General features: G+C 53.1%; 4 protein-coding genes and 2 long non-coding RNA genes across 15 annotated transcripts; 2 read left to right on the forward strand and 4 right to left on the reverse strand.

The window, feature by feature from the left end:
- Window positions 1-324: 324 nt before the first annotated feature.
- Window positions 325-5500, reverse strand: S100A16 (S100 calcium binding protein A16). Of its 6 annotated transcripts, none has more exons than XM_072829539.1 (4): window positions 5327-5478; window positions 4573-4679; window positions 1165-1340; window positions 325-1011 (listed from the first exon to the last, which is right to left on the reverse strand). In XM_072829539.1, the coding sequence occupies exons 3-4, from the start codon at window positions 1315-1317 to the stop codon at window positions 853-855; spliced, it is 312 nt and encodes a 103-aa protein (XP_072685640.1). In that variant the 5' UTR covers window positions 1318-1340; window positions 4573-4679; window positions 5327-5478; the 3' UTR covers window positions 325-852. The 6 variants fall into 6 exon arrangements, with proteins under 6 accessions (XP_072685640.1, XP_072685641.1, XP_072685639.1 ...); XM_072829540.1 differs by having other exon boundaries at window positions 4573-4684; window positions 5327-5467; XM_072829538.1 differs by lacking the exon at window positions 4573-4679 and having other exon boundaries at window positions 5327-5500.
- A 1024-nt stretch (window positions 5501-6524) lies between these two features.
- S100A14 (S100 calcium binding protein A14) lies at window positions 6525-8643 on the reverse strand. 2 transcript variants are annotated; one of them, XM_072829557.1, is made up of 4 exons: window positions 8529-8643; window positions 8021-8137; window positions 7448-7594; window positions 6525-7226 (listed from the first exon to the last, which is right to left on the reverse strand). In XM_072829557.1, exons 2-4 carry the CDS (start codon window positions 8048-8050, stop codon window positions 7089-7091), a joined length of 315 nt encoding a protein of 104 aa, XP_072685658.1. In that variant the 5' UTR covers window positions 8051-8137; window positions 8529-8643; the 3' UTR covers window positions 6525-7088. The 2 variants fall into 2 exon arrangements, with proteins under 2 accessions (XP_072685658.1, XP_072685659.1); XM_072829558.1 differs by having other exon boundaries at window positions 8021-8101; window positions 8529-8601.
- A 2251-nt stretch (window positions 8644-10894) lies between these two features.
- S100A13 (S100 calcium binding protein A13) lies at window positions 10895-20438 on the reverse strand. Of its 4 annotated transcripts, none has more exons than XM_072829560.1 (4): window positions 20190-20438; window positions 19144-19267; window positions 18899-19058; window positions 10895-11117 (listed from the first exon to the last, which is right to left on the reverse strand). In XM_072829560.1, exons 3-4 carry the CDS (start codon window positions 19049-19051, stop codon window positions 10974-10976), a joined length of 297 nt encoding a protein of 98 aa, XP_072685661.1. In that variant the 5' UTR covers window positions 19052-19058; window positions 19144-19267; window positions 20190-20438; the 3' UTR covers window positions 10895-10973. The 4 variants fall into 4 exon arrangements, with proteins under 4 accessions (XP_072685661.1, XP_072685662.1, XP_072685664.1 ...); XM_072829561.1 differs by having other exon boundaries at window positions 19767-20430; XM_072829563.1 differs by lacking the exon at window positions 19144-19267.
- On the forward strand, window positions 16326-19387 carry LOC140635255 (uncharacterized). Its single transcript, XR_012032619.1, has 3 exons — window positions 16326-16438; window positions 16528-16609; window positions 18801-19387. It is a non-coding gene; the product is annotated as an uncharacterized lncRNA (long non-coding RNA).
- Window positions 19994-24296, forward strand: S100A1 (S100 calcium binding protein A1). The gene is made up of 3 exons (XM_072829564.1): window positions 19994-20620; window positions 22555-22707; window positions 24009-24296. The coding sequence occupies exons 2-3, from the start codon at window positions 22567-22569 to the stop codon at window positions 24150-24152; spliced, it is 285 nt and encodes a 94-aa protein (XP_072685665.1). The 5' UTR covers window positions 19994-20620; window positions 22555-22566; the 3' UTR covers window positions 24153-24296.
- Window positions 21235-24546, reverse strand: LOC140635256 (uncharacterized). Its single transcript, XR_012032620.1, has 3 exons — window positions 23986-24546; window positions 22533-23261; window positions 21235-21473 (listed from the first exon to the last, which is right to left on the reverse strand). It is a non-coding gene; the product is annotated as an uncharacterized lncRNA (long non-coding RNA).
- Between the last annotated feature and the right edge of the window lie 127 nt (window positions 24547-24673).

Raw genomic sequence — 24673 nt, forward strand, 5'->3', positions numbered from 1 at the left:
CCTCCTCTTCACTCCTACTTCCCGGTTACACAAACTATTAGAAGGATCTATTGAGAAGGATTCAGGACCCCAGCACGGCTTGCGACTCCAGGCCGAGGGTGGCGGCTGCTTGCTCAGAAAACTGGAAGGAGACCTGATGGGACACCCTGTGTGCCCGAAGTGGAATGTGTGGCCCTGGTGAGCTGTGAGGGCCCTGGTGAGCTGTGAGGGCCCTGGGAGGCTAACAGCCCTGCCAGGATCAAGCGTTCCGGCTCCTTTCTCTGTCTGGCCAGATCCCCCCTTGCCTCAGAGCCCAGGGCAAAGACCACCAAGGAATGAGGATGCTCCAGGGAGTGGAAAGGCTTTAATGAGCGTCACAGATGGACCGGGTGGGACGGGTACACATTCCAAATGCAGTCATTGCCTCAGTGAGCAGGACAGTGGAGGCCCAGGCCTGCTCAGCTGTCCTCCGACTCACTGGCAGCTGAGGGGAACCCCTAGGCATCCCCTGCACCCAGCACAGGCCTTGAGAGGAGGGGGCAAGGGCTGCTGCTGCCACCTCAGCAGGAAGACCTCAAGCAGCAAGCTGACCTCCAGAGGTCAGGAGAGGCCAGGAATCAGACAGAACATGGAATCCCGTGGGGTCCCCAGACAGCACGGAAACTCACAGAGGGGCCCCCAGAGCCAACTGGCTCCAGGAAGTAAGTCCTTTAGGGGACACCCCCAGACTGAGACACTCACAAAGGGCCAGCAGAAGGTCTGGAGGGAGAAGCAGGGGTGGGGGCAGGGGGGTGGAGGAGGCAGGGGGGAGCCGGGAAGAGCACCAGGGCTGGGCGCCGGGCAGTGCCATGAAGGGGTGCCGGAAGGGGTCCTCTAGCTGCTGCTCTGCTGCTCCTGTTGGCGGATGAGGTTGGCAATGGGGCTGGTGATGCCACCTATCAAGGTCCAGTACTCGTCGAAGCTGATACGCCCATCATGGTTGGCGTCCAGGTTCTGGATGAGCTTGTCTGCCGCCTTCCGGTTCCCCGTATCCTGAAGAGGAATGAGGGTCAGCGGCGCTGAGGGCAGGAGTCCGGCCTGGGGCTCTGGCCTGAGCGCTGCTGCCCTGGAAGATGTGGAACGAGCCTTCCCTGGTCATGCCCAGGCAGGGTAGGGGGTGGGACCCTGGTTTGGGGGGTGCCTCACCGTCAGCATATGGTTGAGCTCTTTCTGGAGCATCTTCCGGAAGCTGCTCTTGCTGATCTTGTTTTTGACCAGGCTGTGCTTAGACACATATTTGTAGAAGTTTTCCACCAGGACCACGACCGCCTTCTCCAGCTCCGTGTAGCTGTCTGCCATCTCACCGCCTCACTCCTCAGGGCCTGGGCATCAAGAGCACAGGGGAGGTGAGGAGACCCTGCAGGCCAAGTCCCCTGCAGCCTCCTGCCCCCATCCTTCTGCTGCCCGCCATCCACCCCTGCAGGTGCTCCACAGGAGAGATGAGGCTGAGACAGGGAAGCCTGACTGGGGCAGCCAGGCAGCTGGGTGGGCCTGGGACAGAAGTGTGTGGCTGCTGCCGTAATCCAGGCGCTCACCAGCTAAACCGCCCCAGCAGGTTCCCCCAGCACATTCCCAAGGCCCTGCCCCAGCCCCAGGCACCGGGCCTGTCAGGGCCCCAGCCAGAGCAGTAGGTCCTATCCCTCTGCTCTCTCCACACCTGACCCACCCAGGGCCCTCCTCAGGAGCAGCACAGCTACAGACTGTGAGGACAAGCCAGAGGGGCCAGGAGGCAGAAGCCATGTCCCCACCCCAGGCAGCAAAGCGAGGGCAGGCACCTAGGCCCTCCCCAGTCCCTTCAGCCAGGCGCCAGGACAGGGACTGCAGGAGCCCAGGGAAAGGAAAGGACAATGTCCTCATTCACTGAGTTAGACTTTCTGCAGACCCCCAGCCACCTCCCGCTAGCCTGCCCTCCTTAATATCCACCCCCAAATACATAGGAGGCGCCAAGAGCCCTGCCCCATTACCTAAGGAGGAGCTAGGCCTGGTTCTGCCCCAGCTGGAGGCAGCTGCAGCCAGTCAGAGACTACACGCATCACCCCCTCATCCCAGGACAAAAGGCACTCAGTCCAAGCGGATACAGCCTTCAGAATAACAGGATATGAGGGGAACAGGCGGATCTACTCCAGGAGTCGCCGCCCATGCCCAGAGCCCCCCCAAGTGAACCCGGGCAAATGAACCTCCTCCCCTCCCGCCCCCAAGCCCAGGAATGAGCTACAGTCACCCTGCCCATCAGGTCCCAGCAAGGGAAGGTAGACACAGCCACTACGTGGGCCTGAGCATCGTGTGCCCCAACTTGGAAGAGAGGTCTGCTGGCCAGGCCTCCCTCAGCAGAGCCTCGTGCCCTGCCAGCGTCCCTCTGCTTCCCTGGCTCTCACAGGCTCCCAGGCCGCACTGGCAGGGGCTGCCGACTCTTCCAGGATCTCGTCTCCCCAGGTACCAGGCAATTCCTGAGGCAAGGATAGTGTTTCTTATGTGCAACCATTGTGTATTCTGAACCAAAATGCACAACTCACAGACTTTAGGACCATTTTTTAAAATCCTAGGTCCATGAGCTCCCTGCTTTTAATTTCTACCTTTCCCCTTGCCTGCATCATCTGGCCCAGTGGCTTACTGGAGGTAGACGTTCTATAGATATGATACCTCCCTCCAGCCCTGGAACCAGATATCCAGAGCCCCTGACCACCCTTCTATCATTTGTCCCTTAGGAAGCTCTTTATGAAGGAGGAACATCCAGAGGGACGAGGCCCTAATGGAGGGAGAGAGGTGGGCTGAGGGAGAGGAACAGACCAGGGTGTCTCTGAGACGGGCCCTTGCCTTCTGTCCCTGCTTCGCCCACCTGACCACTCTGGTCTAGGGCCAGAGGACGGAGTGTGGAAGTGGGACTACAAGAAACCACGTTCTTTCCCCATGCTCCTCATTTATCAAGTGTGTGACTGTGAGGTCCAACGTTCCCATCTTTGTGAGACTTTCATACAAACATCCTAACACCAATGAAGAGGGAGAAAAGTTCTGATCCACAAAATGCTGCTCCACTGGCCCTAGTCAGGGGAGGCCCATGCCCACGGCCAGCACTCCTGGGGGTTCCAGAAGCTGTACTCACTTCCACAGGGACTGTGTGCCAAGCCTACTCCCAATCAAGCTTCAAGAGTTTGAAGAGAACCCCCCGAACTTAACCATCCCAGACCTCCTTCCCTAAATGAGGAACCCTGTGGGAACCACGCAGCAAGAGGAAAGAGGAAAAAATCAGGTTTGGAGTACTACACCTCTGACCCTGACCCACCTTCCCCTCATAGCCTTTCTTAGAGTCTGGTCTCTCTGATCAGGGGAGACTCCTCTGGCCCCGACCTGGCCTCTGGCAGCCATGCAGGCCAGACACTGCTGGGCACCCAGGACGGCCAGCTGCTGTCTCCTTCAACACCCTAGTTTCGGGTCCCTAGCAGTCCGCGCCCGCGCCCCGACCTTCTTCTAGTCAAATGGGAATGCTGGTGATAGCCATCTGGATAAGGGCTTCTCTGAAGCTTTTTTTGAAGGAAGGCTATCAGAGTGGGATGGTCAGGTGCCATTACCCTGGTCCTCCTGCTTCCCTCCCCTGGGGACCAGGAGACAAGCTCTGCCACCACACTCACTCACCACACCTGCTTCTCCCACCTGCCCCATTCTGCCACCAGCCAGAGGGAACTAGGCCGGAGGGGTCAAGCTGTGGACATGGACATTAGAGCTCAAAAAGTGGGAGTGGGGGACCACTTGTCCTCCAAAGGGTCCTCTCACACAGAGCCCCCCATCCTCCCCCAATGTCCTCCTTGTCCCTTCCTCAGCTGATTCATCCCTTGAGCAACCAAGAGGCCCCACCCCCCAACCCCACCCACCTCAGTCCAGCTTGCTGATTTCTCCCAAACTCTGTGGGCGCTCTGACACTTGACCCTGGGTCTCAGCCACTGCAGCCCCGCCTCCCACCCCCAGGTTCTAGCTCTACCCCTCCAAGTGCCTCCTAACCACACCCAGCCCCCTTGGGTCCACCACACACACTCCACCTCTCCCACCAGAGTCTCGAATGGTCTCTGGGGGCCAGTGATATCCCTGAATATCTCTACCTCTTGGTCACTGTCCTCTCTAGAGCTTGGCCCTCTCTCAAGCCTGAATTTGGCCTTTCATGTGTCCCTTCCATCCACCTCAAATTTGTTCACTTGTTTCTCATCATTTATTTCCTTCTTCATCCATTGTCTCATTTATTCACTCCTTCATTCACCTACCGGTTCTCTCATTCATTCACTCACTCATTTCCTTCTTCATTCATTTGTCTGCCCCAAGTACCTGCCCTGCACAGGGGAAGTGTGATCTAAACTGGCTAGTAACCGGTCACTCCATTTGCAAGGCTGTTTCAAATGAATGTCTCCAACCTTAATGGCCCCATTCTGTGCTCCCAGTTCCAGAGGCTAATGCATGACCCCAGGACCCCTGCCTCGCCCTCCGCCCTCCGCCCTCCGTGACCTCACAGGACTCACTGCATCCACCTCCCACATCCACACACAGAGCCCCCAGGTGCCGTGCACTCACTTCTGCTTCAGAGCAATGTCGCTGGAGGAAGAAGGCTGCTTCTCTGGAGCGTTGTCCAGACAAGTGGAGTTGGAGGATGGTGTAGCGGCTCACACACCCGGCTGTCCCTGGTCTCACCAAGGGCCAGAGAGCTCTTTACTAGTCAGCAAGGAAGCCTGAGCCCAGAGCACAGGCACCCCCAGGGCTCCCTCTCCAAGCGCCCCTGCCCTCATCCCCACCCTCCAGGGCAGGGCACAGCACCGGTGGCTCCGTCAACCACAGCCAGTCAAGCCACCATCTGCCTGGGTCCCGGAGTGGAAATAAGCCTCCTGTCCTTGGGCTCTCGGGCTGGCTGGGCCCTGCCCGGTTCCTCTCTCAGGACAGAGTTCCCAGAGCCCAGTGAGGCCTGTGTCCAGGTCTGACCACCCCCAGCCGCCACCAACACGCACTTGCCCTTGTTCTGAAGGCAGGACCGGAGCAGCTGAGACAAAGCTCCTGAGCGCTCTGCCTTGTGGCACAGGCCCTGCCTGAGAGCCCAACCAGCATCCGGGTGGGGAGGGGGCTGCCCCAGCCGCTCCTCTGAAGGCCTCTCCAGCCCCCAACCCCCCCCAGATGTCTCCATTCCCAAACCAGCCTGTGGGAAAATTAACAATTAACCAAACCTTCCTGCCCGGGGTCTGCAGGCCCCTTTCATGGCCCCCTCTCCTGGCCCCAAATGCCGGCAGGGCCTCTCGGGCAGCCCCCAGACCTCCCAGGCTGGGCTGGGGGTGCTCACCTGCCTCCTGGGATGGCGTCCTCTGCAGCAGGGCTCTGGGGCCTGGGCTCTGGCACTGCCAAGCAGCTCCCCCCGGCTCAGCCGGTCCAGGACTCCTCCCCGCTTCGCTCCCAGAATCTGTCCTACTCCCTTCAGCTGTGCCTGGCTGAGCTGGCTGGTGGGGAGGTAGTGACTGAGATCCCTCTTGACTTGGCCCTGGGGTTGGGCCCTCGTTAAAGGGATACACACCTTTTTTAACACCCCTCCACCCCCACCCCAAAGGGAGTGGTGGAAGCTGGCACCCCCCACGATTCCACCCTCCTTGCCCTGCAGCGCCTGAGGAAAAGAACCTAGTCAGTGGAGAAAGAAAGGGAAAGGCTATCACCTGCCCTGATCACCTGGATCCCTAGCAGCCCAGTTTCAAGGTCCCCCCCACCACACACACATTCAGTCAGCATTGCAGGCCAGCCTGGCTGGCCACAGACCCCCTTGCTATTAGGATTTCAGGAGTATTGCCTGAGTTCTGTGGGTCCCGTGAGAAGGCAGCGGCTGAGCCTGGCCCCTGGCCTTCCCACCCCCATCTCAAGCACCAGGAGCTGACACCCAGTATGCAGTGGAGGATTGTCCTAGGAACACCCCTCCACCCTTCCCCAGGACACCCAAGGGGAGCGGCCAGTTCAACATATAGAGGCAACAGAGCAAACCCTAACGGTAGAGACCTCAGCTCTGGGTGCTGGCTCTGTCAGGCTCTCCGCTAAGGACTTTACGCAAGGTGTCCATTATTCTCCAAACAAATCTGTGAGAGATACGGACAGGCCATTTTACAGAGGAGGAAACTGACACCCTGGGAGCATGCCCAAAGCTCCAGAGATGGTCAGTGGCAGAGCTAGGCGCACACCCAGGCAGCTCAGCCTGCTTCTCAGCCCAGCATTCCCCTGCAGCCAGTCAGCCAGGCTCCAGCACACCCGCTTTCTCAGGGGAGCACGCAGTGCCTCCTCTCCCGTCAGAGAACAAGTGACTTGGCAAAGAGAAGCCTACCCTTCAGAGAGGACCAGGTCTCCCAGCTTTGGGGCCTCCACTGAAATCCATGGGGGAAGTGAGTCCCCGTTCACTCTCACTGCAACTACTGCAGCCCCACAAGTCCCGTGCCTCCAAGGACTCTGACATTCACCCCAAGCACCCATGGACCAAGGGGGAAGCATCCAGTCAAGACAACATCTTTCACTTTTTCCATTTTTTTATTCATCAAATGATACAAAACAACCATACTTCTTTAAATGCCCAAGCACCCTGTTGATCCTCCCCAAAGTCACACCCTCCTCAGCCTGCTCTCTCTTTTCCTGCCCAGGGGCAGAGCGGGAGGCAGGAAGGTGTAGCACTGGACAGACAGCTACCGTGTGGGTTGGGGAAGAGATCTGGAAGGGCAGGTTCTCAGAGGCCCTTCTGAGTACCAAACCTCTAACCCCCTGCTTCAAAACATTTCCAGTAGCCCAGCTCCCCGCTGCCCTCCTCTGTAACCCAATCACTCAGCCCTACACCATCCTTGTCCCCCCAGCCTCTCACCGAATCCATACCTGGCCCCCACCCGCCCCCCTCAGCGGGGGCCTCTGGGGAGCTCTCAGAGACCCCGGGAAGGGCTGCTGAGGCCTGGCCCTTGCAGAGGTGAGGCAGGTACAGACAGGGGAATCGTGTGGTGCTGGCAGAGAGGAGTTTAATTTCTAGGCCCACAGTCTCCAAGGTCCCCTTTCCCCCAACATCCCCCAAGAATCCCAGGGAAAGGTTCTCAGCTGCTCCGCACAGGGCTCTCCAGCTTCACGCTCCTGGCTGCTTCTCCAATCAGCTCCCAGAAACTTCCAAACTCCAGTTTAGAGTCAGTACAGCTGCCCAAGTTGGCAATTTTCTCTTCCAGCCCATAGTTGCTCTGAGGGGAAGGAAGACAGCACAACTCAGCAAGGCGGCACCTGCCGCACCCTGCCCAGCAGGAAGCAGGCCCTGAGTCTACCTGCCATTGGCAAGGGGAAGGGCTAGGGCTCCCTCGTGCAGGGGCCAGCCCAGCTGTGGGTGCGGTCTTGCGGCCCTTGCCTGGAAAGTCAGGACCTTGCTGCCTGGGGCGGGGCGGGGCAGGGCAGGCCCACCAAGTACCGGCATAAGGTGGGGCAGCTGCTGGGTGACCAGGGCCTGCAGTTCTGAGGGAGTCAGCGTCTCCTTTCCACCTTCCACAGAGTACTGGTGGAAGCTCCTGATGAGGGTCTCGATGGCCCTCTCCACCTCACTGAAGTCTTGTGTATCCTGAGGACCCGAGAGGGGGGAGCAATGGGTTAAGGAGGCCCCGCCCACCCAACCACACTCCACCTCCCCAGCCCCCCAAGGCCCACAGGGCAGAAGACAGCTGGAAGGCAGAGGGGCTCTCACCCACCACAGAGACCAGCATACAGCTCCCCTCGCCCCCGCTGGCCTCTGCCCTGAGCCTCAGGCTGAGCAAGGCCTCCTCCCTGTCACCCACAGCCCCCACACAGGATGGTCCCGGCATGAGGCAGAGATACCCTTTCCCCAGAGGGCTCCTTGTGTGGACACATCACCCTGTGTGAACCCCAGAGAGGAGTTGGGGTCTCCCGGGCAAGGTCTAGGGCACAGGCAAAGGGGGCAAGTCAGCAGGGATGCAGACCCTCAGGGTGGAAGACGAGCCTGGGAACAGAAAGGCATGACTGGCCCCACCTCAGCATTGGCCGACCGACACTGTCCCATGGTGACTGGTGTGCTGGTCCTGGTGAGAGCTGTGTCGTCCTACAGCTGGCCCTAGAGGAGCGGAAGGTTCATGATCTGCCTGGAGATCTACGGAGACAGTGGGGGTGGGTGTCAGCATTTCTTTCTCAACTATCCCCTCTAGCTGTACCCCAGATACTCTGTGCCTCACTCAGGAGGCCAGAGCCAACTCCACATGAGGCCGAGTTCCTGCAGGGGATCCAGGAGCTAAGATCACAGCCTCCAGGCCCACCCATCTAGAGGGAATCCCTTGGACCTCACCCCAGATCAGCCCTTCCATTTCTTCCCACCACTCACCTCTGCTACACACACACACACACACACACACACACACACACACACACACACACGCCAGCCTCCAGGACCTGCCCTTCTCCTGGCTGGCTAGGGCAGAATAATGAAGTGTCACCCTTTGGACAGGGGGCAGCCCCTTTGAGTAAAGAGCCCTGCATCTCCTTACCTGCTGGCAGCTGCTGGGACAGGAGGCTAGGAGTCAGCTCACCTGAGCTTAGTGCTTATACCTGGGGGCAGGGAGAGAAAACAGGGGGCTGGGCCTCCTCCTAAGCCTCCCCTGTTTTGGCAGTCATCCGGGCTGTGAGCCAGCTGTGCGGGGCCCCACCCTCCACCGGCCAGAACTCCAAGCCCGCCCATCCTGCCCTTGGAGGGAACCCTGGATTGCCCCTGGCTCCAGACCAGCAGGCCAACTCAGGGCAGGAGAGAAGGAAGGAGAGGTCGGGGAGAGAAGAGTTGGGGGTTGGCAACACTGCAGTGTCAAGCCTGGGGGGAAATCTTGGAGGAACTGTAGGGCAGGAAGTGGAGGGGCTTCTCGTCAATAACCAGGAAAGGAGAAGCAGAGGCTCACGGTCCAGAGGGAGTAAGCTACCCATGAGCTGCGAGGTCCCCCTGGACCACACTGTCCTTGGACAAGTCTCACATACATTCCTACTCCTCCCAGCTGGGCCAGTCTGGGCTGGGACACTCAAACCTGCAGTCCCCACAGCTGAGAGGTCAGGACTCAGGTGGGGAAGGAGCTCAGAAAGGGCACAGTGTAAGAGATACCCACATGGCTCAGCTGGCAGGGAGTGACCTCCCCAAACAGGTTGGGCTGCCTACTCCTCCCTCCCTCCCACGCCTTTCCTGCACCCCAATCCAGTGCCCAGGATGACATCCCCAGTGGGCCCTTCACCACCAGATGGGAAAGGGGAGGAAGACAGGCAGGGGAGTTAGGGGGGTCCAGCCCATGATGAGGTGGGATCCAAAGCCTGAAATCTGAGGTCAGGAGCATGTCTCCCAATGCCCTTCCCTGTGTCTCCTGCTAGGACTCCCCTGTACTTCTAGAAGTGTCTCCATGAAGAGGCCCTCCCAAGAGCATCTCATCTCAATCTGAGGGCTTTTCCAAGTGTGCCTCAACCTGGGGTCCCTGTGAGAAGTCTCCGTCTGGGTGACTCTCCTAGGGTCTCTCACTGTGGGGAAGCTCCTGTGAGATCCCTTCTGGGATGTCTCAGCCAAATGACCCCTGGAAAGGTCCCCCTCTGGGGGTTCCTCTAGAGTCTCTCAGTCTGAGGGCACTTCAAAGGTCTCAATCTAGGACCCTTTCTAGTGTGTGGTACAGAGGTTGCCTCAGCCTAAACGTTCCTCTGGACTAATGGACACCGAACCCTGGAGTGACTTCAGCTGGAAGTCCGCAAGGCCACTACCCCCCTACCCGCCCCCCGCCTGCCCCGGGCTGCCCCACCTCTGCTCCCTCTGGTGGCGGGCAATGCAAACCACATACCCTTCAAGTCCAGAAGAATGGAGAGGATGCACCACTGCCCATCCCAGCCTTCACACCTTGTGTCCATTCTTCTGCTTCACCCCTGCTATGGTGGGAGGAAGGACAGGAGGGCTTGCTTCTCCCAAGCCACCCATCCAGAGAGGACCCCAGTTCATCACAGACATTATGGAACAGCAACCCAATTCCCCCTATTCTTGTCCTGGTGAGCTCAGGCTCTCTAAAATCTGTCTCCTCATCTCTGATACAAGACTTAAAAATAGCACCTCCCTGGAGGGAGGTGAGCGGGGATGGGCTAGACAGGACCCGCAGCAAGGAGGGCACCTGTTGTGATGAGAGCTAGGCGTTGTATGGAAGTGATGAATCACTAAAGTGTGCTCCTGAAAACAATACCATACTGTATGTTAACTAATTAGAATCTAAATTAAAATATGGAAAAAAGGGACACCTGGATGGCTCAGCGGTTGAGCATCTGCCTTCGGCTCAAGACATGATCCCTGAGTTCTGGGATCAAGTCCTGCATCAGGCTCCCTGAGGGGAGTCTGCTTCTCCTTCTGCCTGTGTCTCTGCCTGTCTCTCTGTCTCTCATGAATAAACAAAATATTTAAATAACCAAGTATTTAATTAATATGTGAAAAGAATACTACCTACCTCAAAGGGCTGTGAGAATTAACTAGGTTAACACAGGAATTGTTTGGTACTGTGCCTGGTACATAGCCAGCCCTCAACACAAATTCACTGGTATCATTATCATCCTATAGCACAAAACTCAGGAACTAGAAAAGTGGGAGCTGAGACCATCTGCCTGAGCTCCAGGAGTCACTTCACCTGCCCCAGAGATCTATTCTCTCCCTTTCATATACTCATTCATCAACCATTCATTGAATAGCTACCCTGTATAAGACCTGGTGCTAGATGCTGTAGAGTATTCAAAGAGGAGTAATATTCCTGGTCCTTAAAGAGCTCAAAATTCTAGACCCACTCTCAGGTCAGGGCAGAGCTTTCCCACCACCTACTCGAGAAGAAAGCAGGGCAGAGTGTGTAGGAGAAACGTGTATTTTCAGGAAAAGACTTTATTTGAGGGGAGTGGGGTTCTGCTGGCCAGCCCAGCCCAGCCTATCCTGGTCAGGGGCTTTACTTCTTCCGGATCTCCAGGGCTCTCTCCTTCTGGATCTCCTTGGCCAGCTCCCCAATCAGTCTCCAGTACTCATGGAACTTGAGCTCAGAGTCCTGATTCACATCCAAGCTCTTCATCTTCTCATCTAAGGATCCGACGTCCTGAAAGGACACCAAAGGAAAGGGCGGGTTAGAAGTGAGAGTTCTCAAGACAGCGAGAGAGGAGAGAAAAACTAATCTCCATTCGCTTTCTATGGGACAAGGCTGCAGCCCCAGGACAGCACTGCCGTGGTGTCTGCCACTGAATAACCTCTCCAAGCTGTGTGGGCTCCAAGGGTGGCAGCAGTAGGACATGGGGGACCTGACCTGTAGTCTTTGCCAGCAGGACCACACAGAGGTGGTGTCAGTGAACACAGAGCTGACAAGACATGCACACAATGCGCTGTCGCCTACAGGTGAGGTAGGTCTGCTACAGGACGCTTGGGCAGCCCCAGAAGCCATCAGTAGCACCCTTTCAGGCCCCTTCGTCCTCCACAGAAAGCTAGAGAAATTCACAGCCCTAAGTTGCTCATTTGCATGACCCCTATAGAGTCTCCTTTTTCCACTTTGGTTATTAGCCTGATTGACCAGGGCAATGGCAACAAAGGATTTTGTCTGTGACAAAGTTTCCCATGACAGGCCTATGAAATAATCTTAATTATTTAAGTAAAATCTTAAAAAAAAATTGCAGGGAGGCCAAGAAGCCATGCCAAATGCACAGAAGCTAAAGCTCATTCATAGAAACACTAAGCAAGAACTTTGTAAAAGCCACAATCATGCTTTTTAAAAATAATAAGATTTTGGGCAGCCCGGTGGCTCAGTGGTTTAGCGCTGCCTTCATCCCAGGGCGTGATCCTGGAGATCCGGGATCGAGTCCCACATAGGGCTCCTTGCATGGAGCCTGCTACTCCCTCTGCCTGTGTCTCTGCCTCTCTCTCTCTGTGTGTGTGTGTGTGTGTGTGTCTCTCATAAATAAATAAAAATCTCTAAAAAAAATAAAAATAATAAGATTTTATATATTTGGGGGGGGAGAGAGCGAGTGCACAAGAGCAGGGGGAAGGGCAAAGGAAGAAGCAGATTCCCCACTAAGCAGGGAGCCCAACATGGGGCTCAATCCCAGGACCCTCCTGGGGTCATGACCTGAGCTGATGCTTGCTTCACTGGCATTGGTGCCCCAACAGTCATGCTTTTTTTTTTTTAAGATTTTATTTATTTATCCATGAGAGACACGGGGGCGGGGGGGGGGGGGGGCGGGGACAGAGACACGGGCAGAGGGAGAAGCAGGCTCCATGCCGGGAGCCCGACGTGGGACTCGATCCCGGGACTCCAGGATCGCGCCCTGAGCCAAAGGCAGATGCTAACCCCTGAGCCAGCCAGGCGTGTTCCCGCCCCACCCCACACCCGCCAGCCCACAATCATGCTTAATTGTAAAACGCTATAAGCATTGTCAGTGGAAGGCAAAGATGCCCAGTGTATTGGGAGGGGGGAAAATATACAAGAGAAAGAAAGAAAAACTGTAAGTACTAGGAAAAAAGAGGCAAATTCACCTCTTATTACATTAGCAAGTATGTAATTGCATAGGTAGGAGAAACCAAGAGTGATAATGATTAACATTTCCACAACTGTAAGCCCTTGATCACGTCAACTGTTCCAAGTCTTCTTCTAAACACGGTACATGCCTTCCCCCATGGAACTTCGCAATCTCTGAGTGTGACGGTGACTCTGTCCACCTTGCTCACCTTCACAACCCCAGAGCCAGAGAGAACATCTGGCACACAGCACGTGCTTGTTCGTCACTGCAACCCAAAGCCCAGGACATGGTAGATGCTCGATAAATACTGACTGAATAAATGCAAGACCAATCCCACAAGAAAGGTATTATTAGGAGACCATTTCACAGGTAAAAAATGATGACTCAGAAAAAGTAAATGACCAAGGAAGACATGCTAGAATCTGCATTTGAGCCTAGATTGCCTGACTCAAAGTTCATGCTCTTATCCACTATTCTGCATTTTTCCCCAAAAAAACTATTAGAAATGATTAAGTATCTGCTTACAACATTAACACACAAACCGGGATCCCTGGGTGGCGCAGCGGTTTGGCGCCTGCCTTTGGCCCAGGGCGCGATCCTGGAGACCCGGGATCGAATCCCACATCGGGCTCCTGGTGCATGGAGCCTGCTTCTCCCTCTGCCTGTGTCTCTGCCTCTCTCTCTCTCACTGTGTGCCTATCATAAATAAATAAAAAAAAATTTAAAAAAAAAAAAAAACACAAACCCAGTACTTTTTAGGTGTTATATTAACCAGTCATAAAGTATATGAAAGATCCTGCTTAAAACACTAAAAAATGGGGCTCCTGGGTGGCTCAGTCAGTGAAGCATCTGCCTCCAGCTCAGGTCATGATCTCAGGGTCCTGGGATCGAGTCCAGTATCAGGTCCAGTATCACGTTCCCTGCTCAGTGAGGAGTCTGCTTCTCCCTCTCCCTCTGCCCCTCCCCCTTGCTTGTGCTGTCTTTCTCTCTCAAATGAATAAATTAAAAATCTTTAAAAAATAAAATAAAATGGCAAAAAAATGAAATAAAGAAAAAAGAACTAAAGAATCTAAAACATGAATAGAAAAATGTACCCTTAACGACTTTTGGAGAAATAAAAGTCAATTCTGAGGGTGAAAAAAAGAAAAGAAAAATGTACCCTTTTTTTTAAGAGAAAGACTCAACAGTGTAAAGATGTTAATTTTCCCTGAAATATAATTTTATATGATGCTAATAAAATATCCACAGGATTCAAGTCCAACGTGGGGCTCTCTGCAGGGAGCCTATGTCTCCCTCTGCCTATGTCTCTGCCTCTGTCTCTCATGAATAAGAAAATAAAATAAAATAAAATAAAATAAAATAAAATAAAATAAAATATAAAATAAAATATCCACAGGATTCTTTTTTTTTAGTTTTATTTTATTTTATGTTTTTTTAGTAACCTCTGCACCCAATGTGGGGCTCAAACTCACAATCCTGAGATCAAGAGTCACATGCTTCCCTCCAACTGAACCCACTAGGTACCCCTCCAAAGGATTCTTTTTAACATGATTAAATGTTTCTAAAATTCAGGGTACCTGGGTGGGTCATTCAGTGGGCTTCTGCCCTCAACTCGGTCATGATCCCGCGGTCCTGAGATCTAGCCCAAAGGCCGGCTCCCTGCTCAGCAGGAAGTCAGCTTCTCCCTCTGCCTCTGCTGCTCCCCCAGCTCATGCTCTCTCTCTCTCTCTCTCTGTTGCTCACTCTCTCTTAAATAAATAAATAAAATCTTATTTTTAAAAATGTTTCTGAAATTCTTCTTGAAAAACAAACTGCAGGATCCACCACAAAATTTTGAAAAATGAGAATAATGAGAGAACCAATGCTACAGGTAATTAAAGCATAGTAAAACTACAGTAAACAAAATTGGTACTCAATAAATAATTAATAATAATTAATGATTAATGAATTAATGAAACACAGTAATGAGACCCAAAATACGCACGGGAATTGAATAAATAACAGAGATGGTATTTCACATCAGTAGGAAATTTTTATTTATTTATTTATTTTTAAAGATTTTATTCATTTATTCATGAGAGACACAGAGAGAGAGAGAGAGGCAGAGACACAGGCAGAGGGAGAAGCAGGCTCCATGCAGGGAGCCCAATGTAGGACTCAATCCCCGTTCTCCAGGATCAGGCCCTGGGCTGAAGGCAGTGCTAAACCGCTGAGCCACCCGGGCTGCCCGGAAAATTTTAATAATAAAATAAATTGGTTTTTTTAAGATACATTAAACTTGGGAAGACCTTTCCAAACGTGGCATAAAACACAGAAGCCATTCACAAAACTTTCAAAGATCTGACTACATAAAAAATTTTTATATTCTGTATGGCAAAAACTACCAAAAATAAAGTCAAAGGACAAACAAAGGGCAAGTTAGGAGAAAATGTTTGCAACACATATAATAGACAAAAGGCTAATTTCTTTATCCTACAAAGAGTACAATAAATCAGTATGAAAAAGAAAATCTCTTTAATCTCTTTAATAAAAGAAATAAACAAGCAGTTCACAGAAGGATTACACATGTCCATCAAAAAAAATTTTTAATGTTCCATTTCAGTCAGAACTAAGTAAGTGTAATCAGAACAAGATATCATTTCCACATATTAGATTAGCAAAAATCAAATCTGATAAGACCTGATTTGGACAAGGACACATGGAAACAGGCATTTGCATACACTGTTGGCTATGAAACATAATACAGCCTGGCTGGGAGGCAAACTTGAAATAGCCATAAAAATGAAAAACAAACATGCCTCTTGACCTAACATTTCTACTGCCACACATTTACCCTAAGTAGATATTTCCCTCAAGTATGTAAAGATATGTAAACAAGGAAGTTTGCAAAAGAGAGAAAACGGACATGAGAATGTCCATCAATAAAAAATAAAAATAACATACATTTGTTAACCCATGTACCATCATGCGCAGTGCATCATCTTCTTAAAATGGGAAAATATCTTATATGCATGGTTCCATTTTTTTTAAGATTTATTTATTTATTCATAAGAGACAGAGACAGAGAGAGAGAGAGAGGGAGGCAGAGACATAGGCAGAGGGAGAAGCAGGCTCCTCACAGGGAGCCCGATGTGGGACTGGATCCTGGATCCTGGGATCAGGCCCTGAGCCAAAGGCAGACACTCAATCACTGAGCCACCCAGGGGAGCCCACATGGTTCCATTTTTAAAAAGGCATTTGTAGAACAGTAGGTAAGATGCATTTATTCATTTACTCAACAATTCTTACTCTTTTTAAATAATTTTTTTACAATTTCACTTACTTGACATTTTGCTGGGCACCTACTAGAAGTCAGGCACTGCTCTAAGTGCCAGAGATAAAACAGTGAGCAATTCCTTTCCTTCATGGGACTTATATTCCTGGTAACATACAAGTGTGTAACGTAAGTCAGGTTGTGATGGGTGTGTTGTGAAAGAAAATAAAGAGGGTAAAGGAACAGAGCACAAGGGAGGTGAGAGGTGAAGGAAAGCAAGCTGAGGATTTGCCATCTGAAAAGAAATTGGATTTCAGTGAGGAATAAGCCTAGCCAATACCTAAGGAGTGAGCATTTTGGAACAGGAGAACAAATATGTATACGTAACTTTGCTGCTTTTGAGTTTTGCTATAAAGGGGAACAAAGATATAAGACATAGCTGGAGAGAGTTATAGAGCCAAGAGAGAAGGGTTTTTTTCATTTGTTAAGATGGGAGATATTACAGTACATTTGGGAACCAATCAAAACAATCTAGTGGAGAGGGAAAATTGATGATGCAAGACAGAGAAGAAAGTGAAAGAGTCCAGATTTTAAGTGGTGAGAAGAATGGAGCCAGGCAGCAGAGGAGAGACTGGCCTGGGGCAGAGACAGATGCTTCAGGTAATAGGCAGGCAGGGGAGATGCAGCTCTTTGCTAGATTTGGGGAGACAGTACACAGGAGTTTCTTGATTGCTCTTATTTTCTCCAAGAAAATTCTCACTGAGAAGAATGTGGAGAGAGGGACCTTTGAGAAGACAGGAAACATTATGAAATTATCATCTGAAACGGCTGGTGAGTAAACCAAATTGGGAAATGGAGAACTGGCTGGCTGTGCCTAGGGCCCCCTTGGAGCTTGTCGTTCTAGACTTAGAGAGAGATGGGACACCTGGATGGCTCAGCACTTGAGCATCTGCCTTTGGTTCAGGGCATAATCCCATGGTGCTGGGGTCGAGTCCTACATCGGGCTCCCTGCGAGGAGCCTGCTTCTCCCTCTGTCTAGTCTCTGCCTATCTGTGTGTGTCTCTCATGAATAAATAAATAAAAATCGGGCAGCCCAAGTGGCTCAGCGGTTTAGCGCCGCCTTCAGCCCAGGGCGCTATCCTGGAGACCCAGGATTGAGTCCCAAGTCGGGCTCCCTGCATAGAGCCTGCTTCTCCCTCTGCCTGTGTCTCTGCCTCTCTCTCTCTCTCTCTCTCTCTCTCTGTCTCTCATGAATAAATAAAATCTTAAAAAAAAAAAGACAGTGATTTCGTAAAAATAAAATAAAATAAATAAAAATCTTAAAAAAAATAAAGATTTCGAGACAAGTCAACCCAGTGTACCAAGTATACTTCAATTTTAAAAATAAATAATAAAATTAATAAAGTGGGACAAGTCAACACAGCAGCACCTTTTTCTGCAGCCAGATTTAGCTACACAAGAGCAAACGCAGAATGGTTTGTAGATTCATTGACTGGGTTTTGTTTTGGGTTTTTCTTTTTTTTTTTTTTTTTTTTTTTTGAGAATGGAAATGTTTGCCTTATTTTGGATCTGAGAAAAAAATGATAGATTTAACCATCAAGTTAATGCAGGTGAAATACTGGCCTTAACCTAGATTAAGACTGTCAAACAATGAGGACAGGGAGAAATAGAATCAAGGGAGCTGGGATCCCTGAGTGGCTCAGCGGTTTGGTGCCTGGCTTTGGCCCAGGGCGTGATCCTGGGGTCCTGGGATTGAGTCTCACATCGGGCTCCCTGCATGGAGCCTGCTTCTCCCTCTGCCTGCGTCTCTGCCTCTCTCTCTCTCTCTCTCTCTCATGAATAAATAAAAAAATAAAATCTTAAAAAAAAAAAAAAAGACTCAAGGGAGTTGATTGAGCCTTAGGACCCCTCTGGGTGAGAAGAGAATGAGGACAGGCGGGGATTGCATGGGAAAGAAAATGTGGTGGTCCCCACAGAGTCGGGGAAATGCTGGAGTGGATGAACAGAGCTGGAATGGCAGGTGGTGGTGCTCACGGAAAAAGAGTGGCTGTTCTGAAGCAGGACAGAATCTTTGAAGGTGAGGGGTTGATGAAGTGTGAAGGCCCAGGTGTTGGATGAATTTTCTGTGTGCAGACCGAGGGCCACAATGAAAGCAGTGGTGAGAAACTAACTGCAAGGCAGGAGCTGAACTTACAAGGAATGTAGGAAAAGGGGGGCAGGTGGCCCATGAGCTTCCAAGGAGCTGTGCATCTTAGGAAGAAGAAACCAAGATCTGGAAGCAGTGACAAAAAGCAAAGAGGTCACTTCTTGCATCTCCAGGCCCAGAGGGAGTTGGAGGGAAAACCAGTCATTATGTGGTAAGGCCGTAGGGAATGTCACACCTCCTGTGGAGTCTCAAGTCTCCTGGAAGAAGACGAAGGGAAAGGTCTGAGAAGTCTAAGACTGTAGGGGGTTTGTGGATGATAGACTGAGCTTCCAAGACTAGTTTTTTGTTTTTTGTTTTAATCCATATGCACACACTTCATTTGCCAGTGAATTCTCAGAAAGGGTGTAAAAGAAACTGTTAACAGCCTGGGATGATTAGGCAACCCAAGTGGACGAACTCTAAATTCCTACTCTGTCCACCAAGTGGGAGAGAAAGAATGACCTTATCAGGGTCATTATTAAGGGGATTCCCAGAGGGAGTGAGAAGTAGCCAATGGTTACTTACAGGTCCCTCCTACCCTGAGCTTTTATCACTACTTTATTATTTTTGGCAAATCCCTTTCTGCAGCTGGGCCTCAGTTTCCGTACATGTGAAGTGAGGCGTTTGGACTGTCTTCTCTTGGCCTCCTTCTAGCACTGATGGTCTACAACTCTCCCAGAAGCACCTTTGGGTCCACTCCTATAGTGGGGGAATGAGACCAGAGAAGCACAGAGTAGACACAAGTGCCCACAGCACCATTTGAGGGTAGCACACTTGCATGCTCACCAACACAGCCACTGAGCTACACACACAGTCACTCAAACCCTGTGTTCACAGTATTGTGTCAGGAATATCACCTCACACCCACAGGATCCTGTAGCCACTGTCTCCTAAAGTCTCAGGCCCAGAGACGCCCACATAAGACCCCCACATACCTTGAGCAAGTGAGGCAACTGCTGAGTGACCAGTTCCCTAAACTCATGGATGCTGAGGCTGCCCTTCCGGCCCTCCTGCCCTGCAAAGGTGAAGAAGGTGGTGACCACTGTCTCAATGGCGGCCTCCAGCTCCGTCAGGGGCTCCGCTGCCATCAGGACTCTGCAGGACAGGAAAGGAGGGAAAGGCAGAGTCAGAACAGACCCAAGGGAGGGATCCCTGGGTGGCGCAGCGGTTTGGTGCCTGCCTTTGGCCCAGGGCGCGATCCTGGAGACCCGGGATCGAATCCCACGTCGGGCTCCTGGTGCATGGAGCCTGCTTCTCCCTCTTCCTGTGTCTCTGCCTCTCTCTTTCTCTCTCTCACTGTGTGCCTATCATAAATAAATTTTAAAAAAAAAATTAAAAAAAAAAAAAAGAAAAAAAAAAAGAACAGACCCAAGGGCCCCTGCCGGGGCATTGCCACCTCGGCCGGCCTGGGAGAAGAATTACAGGGAAGCAACGGGGAGGGGGCGGGGACAGGGATGGAGATGCGGAGCAGGAAAGGGTGGACGCGGCGGGGGAAGGGAGGTGGCGCTCAGAAACTGGTTCTCCCCAGCTCCTGGGGACCCTCTGCGTGGTCTGAGCGGAGGCCCGGCGGAGTGGCCTCTCCGTAGGCTTCAGTCCCAGGGCTCTTCCTGGGAGGCTCCTCCGGCCCCCGGAGCCCAGGAGGCTGTCTCCTGGCCTGTGTGCGCAGGGACCCCTGCCACCCCGCCCACACCCGGGGTCAGGCCTGGGGACCCCGCCCGGCGGCCTCTTCCCGCCCTCCCCTCCGAGCACTGCCCTCCTGGCTCAGGGACGGCCCCGGGCGCAGCGCGGGGACGCGGGACTTACGGCTGCCGGGCCAGGGGCAGGTGGGCGGTGGGCGCCGGGACCGCAGGGACCGCAGGGACCGCAGGGACCGCAGGGCGGGAGGCAGCAGAGGCCCGGCCCGGAGGTGTCCTGCCTCCGCCTGGATGCTGGAGGGAGTCTCCGCCCAGGCCCGCCCCGCCCCCGCCTCGCCCGGCTCCCCCGCCTCGCCTGCCCCCAGTGGCCCCCCGTGGCCCCTCAGCCTCCGGGTGCGACCTCAGCAGGGGGAGGCGGTAGGGAGCCGCTTGGCCCTCTCCGCTCTGCGGCCTGAAGGACTGAGTGTGCGGTCCGAGAAGCACCGCAGAGAACCCCCCCCCCCCATGCGATCCTGAGAAGGACCTCGCAGCCCAAGACCCCTGAGAGGGGGACCCCGCTGAGACCTCCGCGGAGGAAGATTAGGACTCAAACCTCTGAGGGGGTGTCAGGCCGGGGCCCCCCAGCCAGACTCCCGAGATGAAGTGATTGACGGAGAGGCCCCCTTCCTGAGAGCCCTCGGCAGGATCAGGATCGTCCCTCTCCTGTCTGCCAGGACCTTTCCCACCTCCCTTCCTCCTGTCCTCCCGGGCCCTGCCTGGGGGACCGTGGGGGAGGGGAAGCCAGTGAGGCTGGACAGGACACAGGGCAACCTGTTCCAGCTCGGGAGACAGAGGGCGCCTCTGTCCACTCTGGGCCCCTTGGCCCCCTGGGTGTCTGTCTGGGAAGGGGTGGAGCCGGTGGGAAGGGGGGGGCAGCGGGAGAAGGCCTGAAGACTAGTCTCCCCACACAGCTCCGTTAACCACATTTGCAGACTGTCCATCTGTCCAGAACCTGCCCCCACCTCAGGTCCAGGCTGACTGACGGTGAGTGTCCTGCACCCTGTGTGCTGGGTCTCTGCTGTGGCCAGCTTAGGGGGAGAGGGGGCTTGGATGGGGCTCCCAAAGTCTGGGGTGGGAAGAAATGGTCTGGGAAGAGTTCCAGGGACAGCAGTTTGGGATTTGGGAGAGACAAGGTGCGGATGGTAGTGCAGGGAAGCCAGTGGAGGTCAGAGGGAGGTGTGCAGGGTTCCTCAGAGAACGAAGAAGCCAGTGGGGAAACCAGACACCAAGCTTCCTTGGAGCCCTCCAAAGTTCCCTCAATCTCCCAGGGGCTGGGGGTGGGGTGGGAAGGGCAGCCCCCACATTGCTTCCAGTTGGGTAAGCAGAAGAAAGCAAATGGAACTGTTGCTTCTGCCCCCACCTGACCGTCCCCTAGCCTTGCCAAGAACTCAGGTCCCAGGGAAGTCTGGGGGTGGCAGAGCGTGGACCACGTGAGATCAAGAGGAGGGGGCATTCAGGTCCTGCACCCACTCCCAACTCTCCTCTCACATGACCTTGCCTTTCCCCTCCTCCTTCTTTGGCCCAGATTTCCAAACTCCTCTTTCCTTCAACTCTTTCCTTCTGTTTTGCTGTGTGCCACCCCCCACCCCCTGCCCAAGTCCTCTCCAAATGCCCCCCACATAAAATCCCAGGCTGCTCAAGTGCCCCTACTGGATGGGGCCAATAATGGGGCCACCGACAGCCAACCTCTTCTCTCCATCAGCCTCAGCTTGGGTTCCATCTCCCCACATCTCTTTGACAACTGTTCCTCGTGTCCAGAGTTCAGGTGACACTCACAAGGCTCCCATTGTAAAGATGGAATGTCATTCGATCAGGGCCCATTGTTCAGCCCTCAGGCCTGGGGGAGGACAAAGACATTTGATCTGAGATACCAGAGCTGTCCCCTGAGGCTGCAGAGGGGATGACCATCCCAAGACCAAAAGAAAGAGACCCAGTGGCATGGCAGTCCCCTTCCTCAACAAAGCCTTCCGTGTCCCTCTTCTCACCAGCCTCTGGAATTCAGAGGACACACTCAGCCTTTCATGTCCCCCAATACATGGCTCGATTCTCCTACAAACTGTCCTCACATCATCCAGGCTGGGCCTAGGTGGGGGAGTGAGCAGCAAGAGGGACCAGGCCCCAGAGGCCTCCTCTCACCTTCACTGGTAGCCCTGGCTCTGGGGAAAGGCTTGGCCATTCCTCTCTCCCTTCCCACCATCACTTGATGTAAGGCCTGATTCTGCAGAGAAGTAGGAGGAACCAAACTAGAGGTAATGGAGGTGCACCCCAGCACAGCTGAAGCGACCTGTTGAGGACAGAGCAGAGTTGAAAGACCAAAAGAGGCCTGTCTGCCAACAGGAAGCTTAGAGGCAGTTAGATCCCCCTCCTGCATGAAGCCTTAGGCCAGCCACTCTGGCTGACTCCATCAGGCTGGCTGAGGGCGTCAGACTGATTCCTTGCTAGGAGCAGACAGCAGAATCAAGGCTGTGGGGAGGAACGAAGCCCACCACCCTCAGCAGCAGAGCTGGGCTGTGCTAGGCAAGCAGAGCAGAGTAAAAATAGAGCCAGAGAAAGCTTGGCAGTGTCCTGTGACCACTCCCGCCTGCCTGCCTCACCCTCCTCAGTGTCCACCTTGGCAGCCAGGAGCCACTGCAGAGGCCACTGGAGCCACTGCAGAGGTCCAGAGCTGCTCCACCTCCACCGCCCAAGCCCTGAGTCCCTCTGGCTGGGATATGGATTGAGGGAGAGAACAAGCCTGGAGGTAGGCCTGCTTGGGTTCCCACATTCTAAAATCTCAGTGAGAGATAAAGTGCAGTGTGGCTCTGATCTCATGGCGGTTTCAGGTAAGGGACCAGGCCAGGTCTGAGGGCTCCCCTCACCCCAACCTCAGATACCCTGAGCATGGTCCCCTACTTACTTCCATGGTGGGGGGTGGGTAGGTGAGCTACGCAATGGGCTCTGAGCTGGAGACAGCGATGGAGACTCTCATCAATGTGTTCCATGCCCACTCGGGCAAGGAGGGAAACAAGTACAAGCTGAGCAAGAAGGAGCTAAAGGAGCTGCTGCAGACTGAGCTCTCCGGCTTCCTGGACGTGAGCACAGGGCAGGCTTACAGGGTGGTATGGGTGAGGGGAGGAGGAACACCTGGGGACCTCTCTGCCACCTTCCCACCCCACCCCCAACCCACTCCAATCATCTTCTTCCTCTGCCAGACTTCTCTCCTGGATTTTTCTGGGCTCCCATACTTATCTTGTTTCAAGACAAAAATACCCTAATTTGTTCATCTCCTGTTAAGTGCTAGAACCTGTGCAGATGCATCATTAAGAAGGCTCACAGTCTAGGAGGGAAAGACTGACATGAAAGTAAACCATGAACACTGGGAAGTGAACTATTGAGGACAGAGCAGTTGAAGGACCAAAAGAGGCCCCCAGTCTGCTGGCAGGAAACTCGGAAGCAATTAGACCCCCTCCCCATGAAGTCTCCAGCCAGCCACTTAGGAGCTACACAGAGCATTAACAGAATTGCCCGAAAGGATTATGGGACAATAGTAACCTGACTGAACGGGGCTTCTCCAAAGACGGGGCACTTGAGCTGTGGATTTCCTTTGGAATATTATTAGGGTAAATGTAGGCATTTTAGGAGGTATCTGCATAAACAAAAGCATGAAAAAAAAATATGGAGCACGCTCAGTAGTTTTGACCCGAATGAAAGATGCAGAAAAGTAGGCTGCAAATGCTGACAGGGGCTCTATGATACAGAAGCCAGTAGTAAGTGTAGTAAGTGCACCAGCTTCGAGGTTTTATCAGTCCTGGGGTTTCGGTTCTGATCCTGTCACCTTCCAGCTGTGTGAGTTGGGCACATTATTTAACCACCAACTGTTAATTTGTTTATTCCTCTAGCATTTGTGCTAGAATTAACAATTTTACAAGACAATGCTTGTAAAGCTTCGAGTGTACTACTCTTATATAAGCACTCACCATACGGTCATCAATGTTGTTATTACTCTGCCTTGTTAAGGAGCTTATTTGGTGGGTAACAGAAGGCCACAAGTGTTAGTTGTTTTTTGTTTTTTTTTTTAAGATTTTATTTATTTATTCATGAGAGACACACAGAGAGAAAGGCAGAGACACAGGCAGAGGGAGAAGCAGGCTCCATGCAGGGAGCCCTACGCGGGACTTGATCCCTGGACTCCAGGATCAGGCCCTGGACTGAAGGCAGCGCTAAACCGCTGAGCCACCTGGGCTGCCCAAGTGTTAAAGAGGATTCAGAACAGTCCCATAATTAGATGTAGTTCTCCCTCCTTCCTCCCAATCACCCACCTCCCTAGCCCAATTCCATACTATCTATCTCCCAATGTACAATGTACCCACCTCTCCATCTCCTCCCTCCACAGGCCCAGAAGGATGCGGATGCTGTGGACAAGGTGATGAAAGAGCTAGATGAGAATGGAGATGGGGAGGTGGACTTCCAGGAGTATGTGGTGCTGGTGGCTGCCCTCACAGTGGCCTGTAACAACTTCTTCTGGGAAAACAGTTGAGCAGACACCCCCAGTGGCCAGCGTCCTTCCCCATCCCCCTGCTTCCCTCCCTACACTCCTACCCTTGCCCACCCTCCACCAAGGGCGCAAGAGTAGTGGGCCAGGCCTGCAACTCATCTTTCATTAAAGGCTCTTCTCTGGCCAGCTGCTGTCTGTCTCCTTTGGGGTCTGGAAGTGAGTGGGAAAGTCAAGGTTCCTCACTCCCAAGTCACCTTATTTGGTAAAGGATCTTATTGTGAGAGAGGTCAAGGGGACATTACATCTTCCTGGCTGAGGAATGCTCAAGGCCCAGGAAGGTAGGCATTCGAAGTTCCAGCTGCAAATGTAGGAGACTTCAGCTTCTCAGCTACAAAGCCAGAATTCCCCTTCAGTCTGCAGAGAATATTTACTGAGGACCTACCGTGCGCTAGACGTTGTGAAGGAGCGGTGAAGTTCAGTAAGGATGGCAGACCATCACACACGTGCAGGTGCTGGGAGGGAAACAAAAGACCCTGAGGCACTTGCGCGCAGAAGAGTCAAAG

Source organism: Canis lupus, chromosome 6 (genome assembly GCF_048164855.1).
Source record: "Canis lupus baileyi chromosome 6, mCanLup2.hap1, whole genome shotgun sequence".
Lineage (NCBI taxonomy): Eukaryota > Metazoa > Chordata > Mammalia > Carnivora > Canidae > Canis > Canis lupus.